Source organism: Poecilia reticulata, chromosome 17, assembly GCF_904066995.2.
Source record: "Poecilia reticulata chromosome 17, P_reticulata-male-v2, whole genome shotgun sequence".
NCBI classification, from domain to species: Eukaryota; Metazoa; Chordata; class Actinopteri; order Cyprinodontiformes; family Poeciliidae; genus Poecilia; species Poecilia reticulata.
Genome location: NC_088846.1, coordinates 27,091,513 through 27,106,306, shown reverse-complemented (window position 1 = coordinate 27,106,306; position 14,794 = coordinate 27,091,513). Strand labels below are relative to the sequence as shown.

The 14,794-nt window shown below is 39.9% G+C and overlaps 1 protein-coding gene and 1 long non-coding RNA gene across 8 annotated transcripts in view; both read left to right on the top strand.

The window, feature by feature from the left end:
• Positions 1-10,617, top strand: part of pard3ab (par-3 family cell polarity regulator alpha, b) — a 277,414-nt gene extending 266,797 nt beyond the window's left edge. For all 7 annotated transcript variants that reach the window (XM_008433894.3, XM_017309968.2, XM_008433899.3 and 4 more), the window contains 2 exons: positions 2,317-2,459; positions 5,897-10,617. In XM_008433894.3, coding sequence (XP_008432116.2) covers positions 2,317-2,459; positions 5,897-6,293 — 540 coding nt within the window. In that variant the 3' untranslated portion in view covers positions 6,294-10,617. The remainder of the gene's footprint in view (positions 1-2,316; positions 2,460-5,896) is intronic.
• A 1,644-nt stretch (positions 10,618-12,261) lies between these two features.
• LOC103479468 (uncharacterized) overlaps positions 12,262-14,794 on the top strand; it is an 87,136-nt gene continuing 84,603 nt past the window's right edge. Inside the window, exon 1 of the long non-coding RNA XR_535952.3 lies at positions 12,262-12,820. This is a non-coding gene — a long non-coding RNA (uncharacterized LOC103479468). The remainder of the gene's footprint in view (positions 12,821-14,794) is intronic.

Genomic DNA, 14,794 nt, shown 5'->3' with positions numbered 1-14,794 from the left:
CCAAATTTCTCATGTTTCTGCTGAGTCACCAAAATTATGTCTATTTTTAAATCCAACAAAACTTTTTGGGAACATTTTTTAGGTTTTTCTTGTTTTGTTTTTTGTTGTAAGTCACCATAAACGTAAAAGTTTACAAACATTTGTTGTTCAAACTGAATAATTTGGGTCAAACATTTTTGATCTAATTTAACTTCAGACATTGAGGAACAAAAGTATTTTTTTCAGTGTATGTAAATGTCTCTCTTCAACTGCACATATATATTAATTTAATACAGTTTAAATTTATAAAGTCTCCAAATTCATCATATTCTAAGTTATTAATATTTATGAAATGTAGCTAAAATACGAAGCAGCAGTTCTAGCTGACGCGCTATTGGCTGCTGTTCGGAAAGCAGCCAATCGAGGAGCAGCATTAATGTTGCTTGGTTCTGATTGGCTGGACGACGGAGAGAGAAGATTCTAGAAGAAATATGAGATTCTGCTGTTTCCATTACTGTGATGCACATTAAGGCTTATTTGGTGTTTGAACTATTAAGTTATACGTTTTGAAAAGGAGGTTTCAATTAAAATAAATAGAAATAAACTTTAAAAACGTAAATATAAAGATCTTTTTTTTGTTTTAAGTTTTTTTTTCTTGTGGGTTGAAATAAAAATACATTATTTGGTGCAAATTGTTTGTTAAAACTTGTCAAAATGATGAGTATTTTATTTATTTGTGTGTTTGACGTGTCTTGTCCAGTCAAACTGGAACCCAACTGGTTTACCTTCACCAGTGGAGCGTTGCAGCTTTAGCTGTGATTCTCCACTTAATGTATGAAAAGTTAACTAGAAGTTGCTGTGGGTTTATTTCAGATGAAGAGGCACCAGGCTGTTAATCTGCTTCTCCACCAGAGAAAAAACCCAAACATGCAGGTTGTAAAGTAAAAAGGCCTTTTTGGTGCCGACGTTCATAAATCTGCGTTTTAAAAACAGATGTGGGCCGATGACCCGTCTTTGGGGCCCAGAAAATGCCCGCCCGCCGCCACAGTGTCCGTTTCATTAACACCGACTAACATCCATGCCATCACCATAACCTGTCTCTGAGCCTGCAGCATGGTCTTCCTCCCCTCCCCTCCTCTTCCTCCCATCTCACCTGCCTGCCTGTGTCTCACCTTCACTCTGACCCCGAGGAGCGGCGAGTCCCGCCGGCTGACCGGTGAGTTTGAGGCGTGGAAAGGTCCAGCGTTTAATCCCATCTTTTTCATCTTCCGGGCCCGACGAGCTTCTCGGGCCGGGTTAGAGGTCAACGGGAAGGTCGCCAGTTTTCGGTCACAAAGCCGTTAATCCTGAACGAGGCGACGCGTTTTATGATGTCGCCTTTCATCAACTTATATGAGCATCATCAAGATTTTTAATTTATTTAAACATTCAAACATCATGGAGTTAAAATAAATTTATTTCAGATACAAAATGTGCCTTTAAGCAGCTAACTTTTAATTTTTTACACGTTTCTGCATTAAAAATGCAGCTTTTATTGGTCTAATGTAATGTTTTCATTTCCTGTAATTAAATAAACAAACATTTAATTATTGGTAGAAAATTATTAGTATTTATTGACATGCTGTAAAACAACTATTTAATATCCTAATTAATTATGACGATGTAAATATTGACATATTAATTTTATTCAATAAATTACAATATAATTAGAAAATAATTTTAAATGTTATTGGATTTTTTTAGAGGTTTAAGTTTTTATTTTTTTTAATGATTCAGGCTTGAAGCGAATGAAAACTTTAAATTCAGTTTCTCTGAAATAAATAATAAAATGATTTAAAGTAAAATTTCCCTTCCACTCTTCAGTGTTAGGTTCTAAATCCCAGCATGAGATGATGGTTATTCTTCCTTCCACTAAACTTTCAACCCTTCTAATACATAGTTTAATCATTTAAATACATTTTTATGACATTCAAATTTACTAAACTATCACCAGCATTTATTTTATCACTTATAATTATTTTAAAAATCCTTCAAATGATTTCGATTTATCGTCATGGTAAATTTCAATTATTGATCATTCTTTTTTTAAACTTGACAATCGGAAATGAAGTTATTTTTACTATTTTATTCACTTTTTGTTCCACCAGCGCATCAATAAATGTAAAAATATGATCAGATGGAGTCAATATTTGCAGTTTATTGACATAAATTGGCCTCCTGAAGAGAACCATTATTCGTCAAACCCATTTAAATGTGTTTTTTAATCCTGATCTGTAGGATTTTCCTAGCATTGCAGCTCCTGGGTAAAATGATAAAAGGTGGTTTTGTCCTCTGCAGTCCAGCGCCAGCAGCAACGGTCCGGGCGGCTACAGCCAGCCGGGTCGGCACTCGGTGTCGGTGGAGGTCCAGATGCAGAGGCAGCGGCAGGAGGAGAGGGACTCGTTCGCCCAGGCGCAGCGGCAGTACAGCTCTCTCCCTCGGTGAGGCGTTAGCATTAGCGTTAGCATTAGCGTTAGCATGCTCCAGGTTTATAATAGTCGTTATAGTTTAAAACGAGCTGAATTAGACAAACAAAAAGAGCAAAGGTGTGTTTGCTTGTTTTTATTAAAGTCGTAGTTTTAGCCTTTTCATACTTTTGTTCATTTTTATGTACATTTTGATAATTTTTACATCAATTGTAATGATTATTTAACTAAAGTTGCCATTTTCAAAAAATGTACTGTTATTGTTGAACAACCGACTGATGTGGCGACAGTCCGCCATTTTGTGGACTAGCATAAGCCCTACGGAGCACCATAACGTGCCGACGGCTGACGTTAAGCAGCTTGTGTGAGGAAAAAATAAATCTGTCGCATCGGATCGAAATGCAAATCGATTCATAAACACAAAAATAGTTTTTCCCCATTAGTTATCATTAACTAAAATGCTTTCTCATATTCATTGTCGTTTTTGTTTTCTGTAATAACCTCAGTGCTCTGTCCTCAGGAAGCGCCTGATTGTTAGCATTAGCATTAAATAGCAGCAGAAATCGGGTCAGAACCGGTCGGTTCCAAACTCGTTCATATTTGCGGCTTCGGTTGGAAGAAACGGGTCGGGTCTCAGACGGATCTTTTCCTTTTTCCATAATCCAATTCCGGTTAATCTGTGAGATCTGCATTTTTCTCCAAAAAATTCTGAAAATGTTTAAAACTGACCAAAAAATTGGCTGAATTTTTAAATTTTTTGTTTTCAAATCTTTTTTTTTTTTCTTTGTGTTTCCTTCTTGGTAACAGATTGTGATCATGTTAGAGATTTTGTTTCAAATATGTTCCCTTGCGCCCACGTAAAAATGTTTTCAGTTTCAAAAAATTTGGCCCTAATTCATAGTATGGAGAAAAGTTTGTTCCAAAATTATTGCAAGCAAAAAAAAATTTTTTTTTTATTTTAATGAAATTTTGAAAAACTTTTCAATCAAAGCCAACTGTTTGATTATAACTTAAAATAATTAAACCAAAAAAATGTTAAATGTTTTTTTTCTTGTCAGATTTTGGTGTTTAGTCACAAAACATATCCAGAAAGTTTAAGACTTTGTGTTTAAATCTATTTTGTGCTTAAAATCCTTTAAGATGTCGGATAATTTAGGGAGGAATGGTTGGTATTTGACACAAAGTGGAGTTTTTCCTCAGTCTGAGCTCCGTAGCTTCGGGACATTTGGGGTAAATAGTTCAAAAAGTCTCTTTTTTTCTCAAAATAAAAGCGTCTTTTCCACCCTAGAGGACTGAATCTAAATCCTCTTCAGGATTAGATTGTGACGTTTTTGAGATTTTATTTGAAGCTCGTTGTATTTCGAGGGACAGATTTGTGTTTGTGGGCGTCGTCAGACGGCGAAACATCAGATTCAACAAGAAATGAGCCTCACAGAAACCGCCTGTGGGCATCTACCAGCCAGCAGCAGCTCCGTACCGGACCATTAGGCCCGCGCCGACACCGACTGCAACACGCATCGGACCTGACGCACAGCAACGGCGGCGAACCCAGAGAAACGAGGCGGCCGTCAGCCGCAGCCGGGCGTCACGAATCTGGGCAGCTTCACCAGGAAACATGCAGGAAGAGAAAGATCCAGATGTTTGACATCAGTCGTCATTTCCGCTCAGCCGCTTCTGCCAGGAGGCCGTTGAGCTGTTTAATTAGATTCTACTCAATTATCTGGAATATCATTGAAAAATGATCTGTTTTTGTTTTTTATTCAAACTCGTGGATTAATTCCTTTCATCAGGTGATAAAAGGCCGACTTTGTAATCGTCTTTATGTGTTCGTGAAGGGTCAGGTCTGGTTTAAACCTTTATTTCTGTCAACATCGATGATTGTGGCTTACAGCTACTGAAAACCGAAGATGTAGTTTATCAGAAACATTTTACATTGTGCCCAAAGTGTGGAGCGGGGGCCTTTTGCGGCCCCTGGGCTGATTTATTGCGGTCCCCCAGGTTAGCGCAAAAACCTGGATTACTTTTTAAAAGTTTTGGATCTTTGATGATTTAAGCATCATTTTCCTAAATTACCTGCTCAGTTTATGGTTTAAGAACAAAATCTAAATACTTTTTTGTTTGAAATAAAATGTTTTGAATCTGGGCAGCTTCACCAGAAAACATTTAGGAGGTGGAAGAGAAAGATGCAGATGTGTGTCATCAGATATCATCTCCAGTCGGAGGAGGAGGAGGAAGATCGTTGAGCTTTTGATTCAGAGCCAGGCATAATTATCGCCGTTTTTCTCCCAGCTGTGGAGAAATCGCATTATTCCTGACAAAATGGTGGAAATCCCTGAATGAGGACAGAGCGGAGCGTTGAGGACGGATTCGCTGCTTGATGGGTGAGACGGGACGAGTCCGCGGCGCCGAAACCCGATTTCATCAGAGAGCAAAGCTGCTCTGGAGGAAACTATTCACACCGTTCTAACTTTTTTGGAAGGAAAAGGAAACAAAAAAACTGTTTTAACTGTTTAATACGGTCAGCGGGAAACGGCTTAGTGATTCGCTTACAGTCTTCATCTTTTGGGTTCAGCCAATCAGCAACGAGAGAAACAAACGGTGCTTCTGGATTGGCTGATGTCGTCGGCCATTTTGACTGATGTCTGAGTCAATAAGTCAGTTTAAAGCATTTTTCAACTGGGTTTCTGTCTAAGATTACAAATAAAAACCGAGTTTAAACTCGGAAGCAGCGTCTCGTTTTAACGAGAAATAAAAATATGAACTGAACTGAAATCTGTGTTGCGACTTTTTACATTTTTGTACTCGTTACTGTGAAGTTAATTTTTTGTTAAAACAATAAACTGTCATTTTGACAAGATTTTAAAAACTTGTTATAACAGGTTTCTTGTTTTATTGAGAAAAATCAGAGTTTTATCTCCTTTCAACAAGTTTCTTTTTATAAATAATAATCTGACGTTTTAACAAAAAATTTGTGCAAATGGAAAAAAAATGTCATTTTGGCTTTAACTATGTTTAATGAGATGAAAAAAAACTTGTTATAACAATAAACTTAAATTTTTATTAAAGTTGCTGTTATAAATTGATGTTTTAAAAGCAAATTAATTAAAATTAGAAACTTAACAGTTTTGTTTTAATCAGATAAATAAACTTGTTATAACAGTTTTTTCATGTTGAGTTTCGTCTGTCAGAAAGTTTCTTGTTATACTGAAAAATTTCCGTTAAAATGATAATCTGACATTTTGAAAACAAATTTGTTATTGAAATTTTTTCTTCAGCTTTTCCAGGTTGAAGAATAAAAAATCAGTTTCAAAACTCTAAAATGTCCAGCCTTGGACATTTTAGAGTTTGTCAGATTAACCTTTTCTTGCCCTTCTCCAGTAGGTTTTTGTTTGGCGCCCTCTGTAGCGCAGCGCCCCTTTGCTGCTCTCACAGTTTTGCTCTTCCTCCATCAGACAGCCCAGGAAGAATCCCAGCACCGTCTCCCAGGACTCCTGGGACAAGGCGTACCCACCTGGAGACGTCTTCCAGACGGCCAAAGACAACCCCCGGTACTCCAGCTACCAGGGCTCCCGGAACGGCTACCCGGGCGGCGGCGGCGGCGTGAACGCCAGAGTCCTGCTGGAGGCCCAGGAGCTGCTGCGGCAGGAGCAGAGGCGCAGGGAGCAGGAAGCCAAAGGAAAAACGCTGCAGGAAGGCGGCGGGAGCAGCAGCTACGAGGGGTACGTCCCCCACCTGAAGGAGCCGGGGTCGCCGAAGGGCCCGTACCGACACGACGTCCCGCCTTCGCCGTCGCAGCTAGCTCGGCTCAACAGACTGGGGTCGGAAAAGGGAAGACTTTTTTATTCCTGAGGGGGGAAACAATTGGCATCAGAACGCAGACAACGGACTGCGTAGCTTAGCGACTCTCTGAGCGGCATGCGGGTGTTTGATGACCCGCACCGAGTATCAGTCACTCACCAACAACCACCAGACGCCCCGGTGCCTTGTCAACCCTCGCCGCCGTCACGGACCGACAATCAGACAGAGGCGTGGCCGCCGCGCGCACGAATTACGCGATCCAACTGCCGTTTAGCTTCAGAAAGCTAACTGCTCTGAAGGAGAGAGCGATCCAACTGCCGTTTCTCAGTTAGCTTCAGAGCGCTAGCTGCCGTTTCTCAGTTAGCTTCAGAGAGCTAGCTGCCGTTTCTCAGTTAGCTTCAGAGAGCTAGCTGCCGTTTCTCAGTTAGCTTCAGAGAGCTAGCTTTGGAAAGCTAACTGCTCTGAAGAAGAGAGCGATCCAACTGCCGTTTCTCAGTTAGCTTCAGAGCGCTAGCTGCCGTTTCTCAGTTAGCTTCAGAGAGCTAGCTGCCGTTTCTCAGTTAGCTTCAGAGAGCTAGCTTTGGAAAGCTAACTGCTCTGAAGGAGAGAGCGATCCAACTGCCGTTTCTCAGTTAGCTTCAGAGAGCTAGCTTTGGAAAGCTAACTGCTCTGAAGAAGAGAGCGATCCAACTGCCGTTTCTCAGTTAGCTTCAGAGAGCTAGCTTTGGAAAGCTAACTGCTCTGAAGGAAAGAGAGTTCCAACTCAGTTAGCTTCAAAAAGCTAACTGCTCTTAAGGAACGAAGGTTCCTACTGAGATTTTTCAGTTAGCTTCGAAAAGCTAATTGTTCTGAAGGACAGAAGGTTCCAGCTGCTGTTTTTCAGTTAGCTTCTGAAAGCTAACTGCTCTGAAAGAGAGATCATTCCAGCTGCCATTTTTTTAGCTAGCTTTCCGAAGCTAACTGAACAAGAGCTCTTTCCTTTAGAGCACTTAGCTTTATGAAGCTAGCTGAAAGATGGCAGTTGGAATGTTCTCAACTTTAGAGCAGCTAGCTTTGTGAAGCTAACCAAAAAAATAGCGGTTGGAACGCTCTTCACTTCATAGCAGTTAGCTTCGTAAAGCTAACTGACAAACGGCTAACTTAAAGGACTTGGCTTTGGAAAGCTAACTGCTCTGAAGGAAATAGCGTTACAGCTGCCATTTTTTCTGTTAGCTTCGGAAAGCTAACTGCTATGAAGGAATGAAAACAGGCCAGAAAGAGAGAGTGTGTGTGTGTGTGTTATTAATAAAAGCCCTCCTCATAAATGATTCATAGTGTGTGTTATCTCCGTGGAGGAGAGTCAGGCAGAGAGGGGAGGCATCTCTGATCCTCTAGCCTGGCCCCTCAGCGCGGCGCTGGGCTCCGCTCGCTCGCCCGCCCGCCTCTGTCTGTCTGTCTGGAGCTCCATCTTCTCCTTTCATTCTTCCTCTCTCTGTTCATTACGCTCCTTTCTTCTACCTCAACACCTCCATATTCATCCCCCCGCCTCCCTTCCTCCTCCTCTCTCCCGAGTTCTGCACTGAATTTTTCATCAGAAGCCACCTGCTGCCTGCCGGAGCCAGAGAAACGCCGCCACCAGAGGCTCCGACAGAGGGCCCGGCTTCTGACACGACGAGCCGAATAAAAGGAGGCAGAATAAAGATCGGCGGGGAGACAAAGCCGCTCCCAGTGTGAAATTAGCAGCAGCCCCTTTATGCTGCTTTTTAACAAAAGCCAAAATTGTCCTCCGGAGTTAATTGCTCCAAATTGCCATAATTGCTTTTTGTGTTTTTTGTTGTTTTTTTTACACCTTTTTAAGCATTTAGCAGACACTCCTCGCTGCAGTGATTTTAAATAGAGGCAGCAGGTGGGTGGGGGGTTAGGGGGGGGCATCCTGCTTTTAAAAACAGCCGTCGGTAAACGAACCGAATGCTGCTGGATTACAGGGAGCAGGTTGGAAAACCGCAGGAAGCGCGTAAAAAACCGAGTTTCCTCATGCAGATGGGTTCCAGTTGTGAGTTTGAATCTGTAACGGCAACAACGGAGGTTAATGCAGCCGCATTTATGGCTCTCAGCTGGGAAAGTACATTTGAAAAGTATGTACACCCCCTAAAGGTCACTTTGTACTTTGAGGGGCGGCAAAAGCAAATGAGGTGGATTAGCACCTGATGGATTATCGACTCTAAATTGAGCTGTAAGCATGAAATTGAACATAAACCAGATCATAAAACATGGCAGGCCTGACATCACTCTGAACTATAAAAACTCAAAATGTCAATTAGTTTAAAAAAAAATCAGGTTTTACAAAAATATAAACGGCAAATTTGATTGTTTGGTTGTTTTGCTTAGCGTATTTTGCTAACTTTGAAAATATTTAGCACACGTAGCTTCCCCTAAATACATTTTTCTAAATAAAGTTCAAATTTACAGCTTTATAAATTTTATAAACTTCAATTTGAATAAAATTCAGCATCTGTGTTGAAGTTTTATTAATTGTCACATTAGTTGAGAATTATTCAACTAGTTAAATGTTTATATTCATGATGTTATTTTGAAGGGGGTGAAGACACAGCAGTTCCACTTCCTGTCCTGACTTCTGTCTTTTTAACAAAATAAAACATCCAGAATAAGATATTAATTAAATTGGTTCTCAAGAGCAGATACCATTTGAACTGAGGTTAGCACGTTAGCATTAGCTTCTGCTAAATATTGTGTTGCTGCGTTGCTTAGCAGAATTGCTTTAGCGTTAGCTTGGCTAATTTCATGGCTAGCGATGCCCGCCACTAGTTAGCCAGGTTTTATGATGCAAAAAATTAAACTCAGATGAAAAATTTCATAATTTTTCCCTCTTTACACTTCAAAAACACAAAATACTACCAAGTATTTTTGCTAAGTTTCTAGTGCAAATATATTAATACACTTGAAATAAGACAAAACTAACATAAAAGAAACTTTTCAGCAAGAAAAAGGAGTTTAAGTAGATAATTCTTGTGTCTAGATAAACGGCTAGTTTTATAACGAGACATTTTTCCTGTTTTAAGTGAAAAATCTGCCAATGAAACTAGTACTTTTTGCATCTACATTCAATAATTATTGACTTAAAACAATTTTATTTATCTTGCTGAACAGTTTTAAGTCATAAGTGCACAAAGATATTTGCACTTGAAGCGTGAAAATACTTGGTAGGATTTTGTGTTTTTACAGTGTAACGCCTCATTTATCCAGTTCAGTTCACAAAATAACCTTTAATAACCTTCACATACAGTCTGATTGAGCATAGATCAAGTTTCAGCTGTGCCTCTGGGACGTTTCTTCCTCTGATTTGTTGGCTAAAAGCCAAAGTTTGCAGAGAAATTAGAAAAGATCAGAAGAATGTCGGAGCACAAAGGTATCAATCAGGAGAAGACGATAAGAAAATCTACAGCAGTATCTATAGACGGTGCCATGGAGATAAGTGGAGAAGAAATGAAAACTGGATACGTTTCCCCTAAGAAAAGGTTTTTGTCGAGTAATAAGCTATAAAAAATCCAAAATGTCATAAAGTTTTGGTTCAAACCAGAGAGAGAGGATAAGTTTCTGTTAGTGGATCACATTTAGATGATTAAATCTGCTGGGATCTGCTGGGATCGGCCCTTAGGCTGGATGCTGCGAGGACCTCAAGTGACACTGCATTGATCTCCTGTGTGTTGGCGTCGGTAAAAACCTGGAAAATTTAATTACAAGCTTCGTTTGAGGCGTCTGGAGGTGGTAATTTTATTATTATTATTATTCCCGGCAGCTTGGAAAACGCTGATAGGCAGATTTTCTGCTCCAGGACAAAAAGAATAAATTAGTTTCAGAGGAGCTTGAGTGCAAAACTGACCGTAACTAGCAAACAAACCAGATGGAGGCGCAACATTTAAACAGGAAATGATGAATAAAAGCTGCGAAATGGGTGAAAAGATGAGATTTTATCAAAACGAGTCTTCTATAAAACATGCAGAGATCCTTTTCTGTGACGTTTTGATGCTTTTAATCCCACGTTCAGACCACAGGAAGGGTTTCTCTCATATCTCAAAAAGTGCCTGAGACAATGAATCTGAACATTTCACACAAAGTCGACGCGATGCGATTCGTTTCACAGACAGATCGACGGCGGCCGTCACCGTCGGTGTTTCTATCCTGTTTATCTTCAGCCATACTGTTTTTTTTGTTTTTGTTTTGATGAAGCATAACTGAAATGAAAGTAAGAAAAAAAAAAAAAAAGAAGAAATTGATGTGCAATTGTTTTGTTTCCAGAAGTCTTTTACATGATGTTTGGAGAAATGTAAACACTTTTTCTGTACGTATCAAGTTGGGAATAAAGCAGAAAGCTGTTCCTGTCTCGTGCCGTTTTTGTTGTTTGTTTCTGATCATCCAATCAGACGTGGGCGATGTGATGACATCACTGCTTCCTGACGTCGCAGCAGGATGTTTCACACATGTGAAAACGACGTCTCTTGAGTTAATTTCCATAAATACCGCGGCGCTTCCTGTTATTAAGTCCGGCCTCATTGTTCACTGGGGGCCTGTTGAGCTGCTACTGTGTTTTGTTCCAAAGGTTAAAGGTCACGTTCAGACAAACACAATCAAAGCTGCTTCAGACGGGGAAAGCCGTCTCTGATGACTGCTGTGAACATTTCTTGGTTTTCTTTCTTTTTTTTTAGCACTTTCATGGAATCTATGAAAAATTCTCATTTTGCACATTTTTGTCTTTCCATTTGAAAGACTTAAAACAAACCAGACGCTTTAAAAATGCACCCAGCTGCTATTTGTCTATAAATTAATGTTCTTTGGTGTCTGGAAAGTGAGCCCTTTGAAATGTCTTTGGAATGTAATCCAACACATTTGCTGTTACCTAGCAACCCCAGTGGAATTCTGCCTGTTACCTGGCAACCCCAGTGGAATTCCGCCCATTACCAAGCAACCCCAGTGGAATTCCGCCCATTACCTAGCATCCCCAGTGGAATTCCGCTCGTTACCTGGCAACCCCAGTGGAATTCCGCCTGTTACCTAGCAACCCCGGCTGAGTTCCAGCTCGTTTGATCAGCTGGTTTTACCGCTGCACGCGTTGTACAATGGCTGCTGGGAAAGACGAGCCTTTTGTTGTTGAATTACCGTGAAGAAACCACTCGCTGCATTCTTGTTGGTTGCACAGGAGGCTCCGCTTCTGCTTTTCGAATACAGCTCTGGAAAAACTTGACTACTTAAAATGAACAGTTTCTCTGATTTTACTCTTTATATGTATATGCTGTTACTTTTATTCGAGTCAAAATATGTTGAAGTGAAATTTTTTGGGGTCCTCTACCCACTTCTTTTTGTTTAGAAAGAGACGGAACGAAAGTGGAGCTCATTTGTTTATTGCTTAAAGTGATTTTCATTAGCAACAACTTTAATTAAATTACATTCAAATAAATCAGCAGCAGGCGCTCCGAGGGAGCGGAAGATTGAATCGGATATTGTGGATATTTTACTTTTCTTTCTGACCTTTAATGCGCCTAAATAAATTAACAATCCATATTTTATTGCATTTTTGGGGGGGTTAATTTGCAGATTTCATCTCTGCAGGGGACAGACTAATAAATAAGAAGCCAGTGGAATGTTTTTGGGGGTTTTTTTAAAAGCGGAAACAGAGGTGATGTTTGCTAGTTTTCTCTGTAAAGTCGAATCGGGGCGGAGGAAACCCTGCAGATTGAACCTCTGGACTCAGACATCTGGAAACAGGGTGAGTTTCCCAACCGGCCCATGAAACCCACGACCTGGACCTGGAATATAGTAGTTCCACATAACGATCCGAGGCCAAACCGGTCGGTCAAAATGGCCGACCGGAGTCAGAACTGTTTATGTTACAACAGTTTTATTATCTAAAAGACCAAAAACCTTTATTTAATGACGGCTGCAGAATAATTTGATCCTCTGAGCTATAAAGCGTTTCAGTGGATCAGAAGTGAAGTCGGTCGGTTCTGATCAGGCCCAGATGACGTCAGGATGTGTCTTTGTGGGAAAAAAAAGATTTTATTTATTTACCTTGATACAAATAAATCACGTTGTGATTAAAGCTCCTCAGCGGAACCACCTAAAAACAGAAACACACGTAAACAGTAGCGTTCAGTGACATCTAGGAAATATCACTACTGATTAAGGCGGGAAATTAAAACTTCTGACAAACTAACGAACCACAATGGAAAACGAACTTATTATAATCAACAAAACAAATTGAACATAAACATCCATCCATGAATGATTAATGAGGAGTTTCTTTATTCTGATATTTAGGCCCTTTATAGCTTTTAATCACCTGAGTGAGCCTGAAGCTGCTGCTCAGCCTCTGTTGTTGTGTTTTCTCCGTGTTTCCTGTCCGCCATGATGGAGCCGCCGCCATGATGGAGCCGCCGCCATGATGGACGTGTTTCCTTCCTGGCCCGCTGCTGATCCTCCTCCCAGAGACGGGACTCTAAAAATAAACCCGCTTCTTCTCTCCGTCGTGCCTGCAGGTGGAGAAGAAACTTTGTTTTATTGCTCCTGTCGTCTTTCAGGAGCAGGTGAGTGTTTGCTATTCAGGCGGAGAGACTAGATGTCTGCCGAGAAGCCCGCCCGTCTTTAACTTTGTGATATTTCTGTCAGTTTGAGGGATTTTTCTGTTTGTAGCGGATAAAAAATGCAGCCGCCATGTTGAAAACAGCTGTTACTAACAGGAAGTTAAAGATTCACTGATTAGGAAACTGAGCGGCTCCAGTTTCCAGATTTAAAGTGTGAATGGTTTTAATTTAATATTTATATTGCGATAAAACATTAAACAGCAATATTCTATATCCCCATCCAAACACATTTAAGGTCCGAATGAATATTTTAGACTTTCTATTTCAGTAAAACGTGAATATTTGGAGAAGTTGAAGTAAAGTCAGCTGTTCTTACTGGGTTTTAAATGTTTCTGATGGTTATTTTGTTTGTTTTATAAGTAAAAAACAAACGACCGTCTGGGTTCTGGCTGAGTTTTTACTGGACAGATCCAGATGTTGGGATAAATCAAGATGGCGGAGGGTCATTTCCACCTGCTGCGGTTGAACATCTGGATTTACACAACCTGACAACATGCGTGAAAGCTGAGTGTGTTTTAACATTTCTCACCTTGTGAGGACAATTTTCTCTAACTAATACTACACTGTGAGGACCGAATGCCCCTGATGGGTATAAAACAACCAACGCATGTTTTTTTTTATTTCATCTCATTACAATTTTATTGAAAATCACTTGAATATTATGAAAAAGAATGTAGATACAATTTATTCATTCAAAATATTCCATTAAAATGCCTGAACAATAACTGTTCAGTTATGTTTTATGTGTTAGTTTAACACAATTGCATTATTTTTTTATATACAAAAGTTTGTAGGGGAACCTTTGTATTGTGTTTCTGGTACGCCTCTAAATCTGACGCACAAGTTGCATCCGCTAACAAAGACGATAATGCCGCTTCTTGTTTAATTTTTTTCTTCAAACCTGATCCGATTGGGCGCTGGAAAAGACTATTGTTGTGCTAAAAGGAGTTAGCTTAACAGCGAAACTATTCAAACCTAAAATAGCATCTCTATGCTAAACATGTAGCCTCAGCACAGATGCTAATGCTAATGTTAGCTTCCGCGGTACACATTTCTAAAGAATTATATAGTTTACATGAATTATTACTCAGAAGCTGAAATGAAAAGATTAAGAGATTAAAAACAATAAACTTATTTATTGTTTAAGCTAAAAAAAAGTTAAATTTTTAGCTTAAATGTAAGTTAGCAGTAAAAAGGTTTCTTGAATTGTGAATGTTGGTTATGGTTTTTGATTAAAATGCGATTAATTACAAACTTTGCAATTTATTCAATTAATTTTAATCTAATCCAGTCTCTAATTTTATTTTATCATTCTAAAGAGCTGCAGGTTGCAGACACTTGGCCTAGTCAAAGTCCAGACCCAAACATGGTGGATAATCTGAGCCAAAAACAGAAATAACTCCCAGTTCTTCAGTAAATTTGAGTCATTGGTGAAGAATTTCAGTCTGTAGATGTTTTAGAGTCGCACCAAAAAAGTAACCACACATTTTAGAAACATTGAAACTGATTTATTTTCCTCCCACTTCACTGATTTGAACAACTTCATGTTGATTCTCCACATAAAATCAAGACAAAAAGCGAAAGTTTAGGGATGTGAAAGCATGTTAATGTGCATTAGGCTTCATACAGCACAGATTTTAGTTTTTTTTTAAAGGATCCAATTTGCGCCAAGACGGAGATTAAGGCGTTCTCGTCACCTTCTGCTCGTCTATATCGGTCGTTCACATAAATAGAAATCACACCTACAGCCTGGAAACGCTTCAAGTCTGCAGCAGAAATATTATTACGACATCTTTATTGTGCAGCAGAGGAGGAGAAAAGCTCAGACTTTGGGCGACGTAGATGGACGGGTCCCGGCCTCGGGTCACTGGCTCCGTGTTTTTCATTTGGCGTCCCTATCTGGGCCGCTCGCCGCTC